This window comes from Syngnathus scovelli, chromosome 7 (assembly GCF_024217435.2).
Source record: "Syngnathus scovelli strain Florida chromosome 7, RoL_Ssco_1.2, whole genome shotgun sequence".
Lineage (NCBI taxonomy): Eukaryota > Metazoa > Chordata > Actinopteri > Syngnathiformes > Syngnathidae > Syngnathus > Syngnathus scovelli.
Genome location: NC_090853.1, coordinates 14,982,055 through 14,988,498, shown reverse-complemented (window position 1 = coordinate 14,988,498; position 6,444 = coordinate 14,982,055). Strand labels below are relative to the sequence as shown.

General features: G+C 36.5%; 1 protein-coding gene across 3 annotated transcripts in view; it reads right to left on the bottom strand.

The window, feature by feature from the left end:
• Positions 1 to 6,444, bottom strand: part of nlk2 (nemo-like kinase, type 2) — a 58,116-nt gene that overhangs the window by 15,852 nt on the left and 35,820 nt on the right. For 2 of the 3 annotated variants that reach the window (XR_007482730.2, XM_049725831.2), the window contains one exon: positions 690 to 5,146. The exons of the other annotated variant lie outside the window; for it this stretch is intronic. Coding sequence is in view for 1 of the 2 variants with exons in the window: in XM_049725831.2 (XP_049581788.1) it covers positions 5,092 to 5,146 (55 nt within the window). In the remaining variant the exon portion in view is untranslated. Of the gene's footprint in view, positions 1 to 689; positions 5,147 to 6,444 lie in introns of those variants that run through there. 3 annotated transcript variants of the gene reach the window in all.

Genomic DNA, 6,444 nt, shown 5'->3' with positions numbered 1-6,444 from the left:
GTTTCTGAGAAACAAGCCAGTCCCATCTAGGCGTAATCGGAGACAATGACAACCGAAGTGGTTAAAGTTTGGCTTTAAATGCAGGATACTTGGTATCCATGTGCCGAAGCAGTTTTGGAGGCTTCATTGCCTCGTTAGCTAGCCTGTCGCCACATATTATGCAGAATGGACTTGGCGCGTCAGAGTCACCTTAGGCGATAAATCCATATTTTAAGTAGGACTCCAGAAATTTTCTTTTAAATGCAGCTTTCCTTTTCTTCTAAGTCGTAGCCTCTTCTTCTTCCGTCTCCTCATTGGGCTTTTTTCCCTTTACGAAGAAGCTTTCCAAACATCTCTGTTTCTTGCTCATTTTTGCTTGCTTCAGGGGCTCGACTGAGGTGACATGTCACGTGACCGAGACGAGCGTCTTGACCTGAACCGACGGATGTAATTGGGAGAGAATCGCCAATTTTTTTTTATATTTTTCAAAATAAATTCTTACTCATTTTTGCGGGCTCGACTGGGGAAATATGTCACGTGACCGGGACGAGCGTCTTGACCTGAATTAATTGATCGTCGATAAAAAAAATTGTTTTCTTTTTTTTTCTTGTGCGGCTTGGCGGCCCGATACCAAGTGACCCACAGACTGGTACCGGTTGGGGACCACTGATTTAATAGATATATGAATGTGTGTATGTTCTGTGTGTGTGTGTGTGTGTGTGTGTGTGTGTGTGTGTGTGTGTGTGTGTGTGTGTGTGTGTGTGTGTGTGTGTGCGTGTGTGTGTGTAGCTTTATTCAGGATACAGTGCATCTGATTAAAATATTACACATCATACAAACATTTTCAAAGTAGCAAATTAAACAAATCCAGTGGTTGTAACATTGTGGTCAGTTTCACATAGATGCATGTATGTCAGTTATTACTCAACAAATATTTGTAATGAGTATAATTTGATTCAAGTACTTCATTCCAACACAATGCAAAAGGCATTATCAACAAGATTATTATGTAAGCGATGGCAAGGGAGAGTAACAACTTGGACCACAAATAGTTGTGTTCATTCCTGAGAAATTACACTTCAGTTTGTAATTAACACGTGCAGTATGTTTTGAAATTTGAAACTGAAAATTGAAATTTATGAAAGGCAATGATCTATCAAAACCAGTACTGATAGAGTGAAAGCGTGGCTATGGCTTCTGGACAAGTTTCATACGTTTCCATGTATAGCTTTACATTATTCATGTAAGTAATACTGCTTCCTATTTTGTCAAAATTGTATATTTTCAATTGCATCTTTGTCTTTCAGTAAAGTGTTACTGACGAAAAAGTTGGATGTCACCATACCACTCCAGTAAATATACTAGCAGCCTACAGTCTAGCTTGGCATGAAAAGTAGTCAGACACAAGCCAGAACCTCATTTATTATGCATTCAGACCTGCTTGTATGAAAAATTATATTGCATTTTGCAAAAAGCAATTTTAATCCGTAAATTATGATGCCTTGTGTGTGCCCTTTCAAATCTTAACTGAAATCAGTTTAGATCCATCTAAGTGCAATAAGATGTTCAATAGAAATTGATTAAGGTCACACTGACATGGATGAAAAAAATATGGTAATAGAATTCAAAGAATCAAATCAATTACAACAATAAAAGTACAAAACTTAAAAATCCCAAAAATGATGACTGCTAGGCTCAGATGTTTTGTTTGATTGGCAATATCTCAATATATTTGAAGTTACCGCTCTAGTAACCCAAAATAAAATGTGATTCTTTTAAGATGACCACTTTGTAATATTTCAACTTTCGTCAGTGTGCTTAATACATCTTCAGACTATATATGTTCAGACTATGTATCAATCGTGCCTTGACTTACAAGTTAAATTTGTTCCATGCATCATCTCAACTGGATTTCCTCATTGATATGAATTAAAATGCCACTCCTCTGCTCCAAAGCCCCTAATTTTCCTAAAATATTTGTATGCTCTATTTTTAATGTAAAAAAAAAAACTGTACTGTAGGAATACAAAAAATAATAATAATGGATAGAAAAAATTATAAAGCAGAATTTGACAAAAATTGACACACTGAAGAGTCTGAAGAGTGGTATCCATTTAAGTCCTTGAATTTGAGTTTTGAATACACGTCATTGAGGGTTAAGAAGTAACTCTTCCTTGCCAAACATTAATGTCCTATTGTTATTATGATTATAAAATTTGCTAACAGTCGGGTAACCCTTGGCTACTGATGGAAAATGCAAGAAAACAACAACAACAACACACACATTTGATGAGTCAAATTTGGTGTTGAATGTTTAGTAGAACATAAGCGATAGTGGGGGTGGGGGCTGTAGTTTTGATCATTTCCGTATAAAAGCTTGGATGGACATTCAAGTGTTTTTGACTCATCTCCATGAACGTTTGGAGGTAAACAAAACCAAGTTAGAGAGCTCAAGAGGTAGAGACCAACACGGTGGTGAATCTTTTATATACATATTCACGCAGTGTTGCTGCAATGACAGAGTGAATATTAATAACAAAACAAGGCTTCTCCCTATATTTATCTACAAATTTGCTGTACATACATCATACAGCTGACATTACTGTGTACTCCACTGGACAGCATAGTTTGTCCTCTAGATTTACTAGTTGCAGGGTAAAAAGAAAAAAAAAATATACATTTGTATGCAAGGTTTAAAAATAAAATTAACTTCACAGCCTTAGAAATGTGCAGGCTAATACAATTTCTATACAGTGGTACATTTTAAGTTGGTGTGTATATTAGCTTCTCTATTACACATATATACAAAACCATACTTTTGAGGTGTGAGGAGAACGCATGCCCTAAGACAAGAACAGGATAAAAAATAATTCTAAAAATATATTAAATAATTTACTTCAAAGCTATTTTTTCTGACTACAGTGTACAAGGAGGGCAGAAACCTCATGTCATTACCATTTACAAACAAAATGTTAGTAATATGCTACTTAGTTCCTGTCTATGCTCTTTAAAGACAATTCATGAATAAAGAGAGCTAGTCAAAGTACATGGCAATTTAGTCAAATACACTAATTACAACCTTGAGAGAATGCTATTGCTGGTTTGACTGCTTTCTTCCTCAGTGCATTTTTTTTTTGGTGACAAGTCTCCATTTGTCCACACGGTCCTCAGAGCAACAAGCATAGAAGAAATGTTTTAAAATAGGCAGTTTACAAAGGAAGACTGGATCTTGCCAGCTGTAATCTACCACTCTTTTCTCAGCTTCTGTTATTTCTGAACTTAAAGTTCTCTGAAGTTCTTTTGTGGGACTCCCTTTTATATGCACAACCGTCATCTGAGCTAAAATTATCTTATCACTAGTATATGTCAAAGATTGGGGAAAGGAAGGATTAAAAATGGGAATTTGATTTTAATTGCAGAGAGAACTCACATCCTGTTCTAGGCGTTATAAAGTAACAATAAGACGTAGTCCTGCAGGATGGATTTGTCTTTGTAAAGTTTCAAAAGGGTCTCAATTCATTAGATTAATAGAAAACATGCTACATTGCTTTTTCTGTGTGTGTGTGTGTGTGTGTGTTTTAGGGAAGAATAATGTTGACGAACATTTCAGTCCCCCCCCCCTTACTGGCCGTTGCTTGTTTGATACAAAAACTTATTCTACCATGTAAAGATGGACCGACAGATGGCTATGAAATGGCCTGATAAAGCAGTAAATGGTGGAACACAGATCAAATCAAAAGGATTTTGACCTCTTTTATATAACCGCTAGTGAGCCAAGGAAAAACTCAAGAGGGCCAAGGTACTAGATTTTTCTTTTTGCTCTCTTTGAGCTTGTAATGTGCTCCTTTTAAGTGAGTTCAAGATTATGATGCTTTAAATTGAAGGTGCACACGTGATGAACTGACACAGAACAGTTGCTATTTCTACTCATCTATAACTTAAAATTTAAAATGTTACTCTAACATTTTTTATAAATATACGTATATACTTGCATATATGAGCCATTTCGCTTCCCAAACCTATTTCTTAATCATTGCCAATTTTGTTGTTCACGGGGCATGCGTGGCATTAGCTGAACATGTCATTTGAAACTCACAAAACTTATATAGCACACTGGCATGCTAATCTCATTAGAAATGTGAACTCCGAATGAAATCGTCTCGCCCATTGAAGAAATATTTTTCATTGCTGTCTGACTTGGTGTGATTGTGGGTAACCAATCAAAAATGATATAAATAATTGTAGGTGCCTCTGACAAAATGTGTTTGCATATATCATCTCTTAAATTGCATGCACAACATGCATACAATTTGAGTGTATAATTTACTATTTCAAAATAATTGCATTCCTGCATGGTAGTCTCTTTGGGATATAAATTTGATATTTCCTTAATCAAAATTTGCTCTCAAACCAATACAAATAGTGTTTTCTTTTCTTTGTAAGAATACTTACTTTACATTGGCCTGATATGCAACAACACACTCGTTTTACCCACAATCGTAATATTTTGGCGTGTGTGTATGTCTCATCATCTTTGGTAAACAATAGTTACAACAGGTTAAAAATTTGTGGAGGTGTACAGGACCGAAGAAAGTCCTGTTACAAGTATCACTTCCATGTACTAACGTACTCAGGAACATCGTTGTATAAAAACGGGGAACTTAAAAGTTCCTAAAAATCTGATGATGCAGCTACAATCGATTGTCTGAATATTAGTTTCATGCCAATTTGGTAACTGAGTGCAGATGGAAAGACAGTTGTAATCGTACAAACCTTGTCACAGGGGGAAAGTCATGTCAGAAGCAAATCTTATAAAAAGTACATTTTTAAATTACAAATCAGTTTTTAAAATCTATACATTGAAACAAATTTAGTTCATTCTGGAGAAGTGTAGAGTTAAATCTAGTGAATGATAGATGACATTTACCACATTCTGATTTGGTCTACAGAGTATTTTTCCTACATTTGCAACCTTCAAAACAGTAGTTGGTGGATTTTTTTTCTTCCATTTTATACCAGTGAAACGGTACCCAGATCACAGAAGACGTTGCTTTCATGATTCCATTTTAGCATCTTCACAGTTGGCAAAGATGACCGCAGTCACAACAGCAGCTATTCCCACACCAGTGGAGAAGGAGGCATTTCTGAGGGCTGTGCCACTGTGGAACTGAGATGGCAAGCAAGAAGTGGGTGAAGTTAATATTAGCAATGCACAAGTATATATTCCTTCAAGACATATTGTATGCTGGCTTTGGTTGTGAGCCAGGGAAGTTGCTTCAATACCACACATTTCAAGAAGAGAGATGCTTTTAACTTGACAGAGAAAATCAAATGCGGCAGGCTTAATTCCATTTTCTTTACAGTTGGCCTTACTGGGAATCAGTGCTCTTGTAAATGACATTATTAACACTTTTTGGGTTAAAAACATCCAACATGTATGTCCAAGATTGAAAGTTGGTCTGCTGGCATAAAGTTCAATCAAGGCCATATTAACAGTGGGCCATTCAAAGCCCACTGGAAATGAGCTTGTTCTTTGGTTCGTTTGGGTGTGTCATCACTTCATCATTGGACAAGCTGGTGGTTATCATTAATAATTGTTGAGCTATGGCATAAATTATATCGCACTGCGTGTGAGGAAATGAGTCAAGTTCATTTTGGATCATGACAAATTATTTGGATTATGCATGATCCCAATAAGACAATTTGGATGCACCCTTTTTTTATTCTTAATGCATTGATGAGGTATCAGCAGATGGGTGCGCCAGCAGTGGGGTCACTCATCAGTCATCGTCGGTCCGTCATTATGTCAAGCCGACCAAATGTGTCATCGTCAGATCGTCATCGTTATTTTACTGCACTTATATATGTAGATATGTCTGTATGTGTATATATGTATATGCATGTATTTTGTCGTCTTTTCATTTGTGTACAGTAATCTTATTTTTTTCCACGTTTGAAATAAACGAAACAAAACGAAAAATGAAACAAAAAAACCTGAAACAAAGCATTAAGTAGACATTTGTGGTGATAGTAATAATTCCAACACACAAACAATGCATTTGTGATACGTCAATGACGTGAAACCTTCAGCAGAGGTCTCAATCGAACGTCGACATTGGAGGTGACTATTACAGACGACTTGGCTGAATATTTACTTCCGGTTAGTAACAAAAGTTAAAAAGGAGGATTTAAAAAGCTCTCTATGTCATGTCTCTTCATGTCAAGTGATATAATGTTGGTGTTTGAGGTGCCAATTTCCACAGCTGCATACAGCTGCCAACAACTCAAGACCATTCCCATTGGTTCATTAGGTAAGTTATGCCCAAACTTTCTTCCTTGTCCCCGCTCCTTTTTCAACTCCTCCCTCTTTGATGGAATCTCTGCATGTAAACAGAGAAGCGAGGACCTAGGAATGGGCAATAGTGGAATGTAATGTAAGCCCATCATCACTGCAGTCGACTCGAA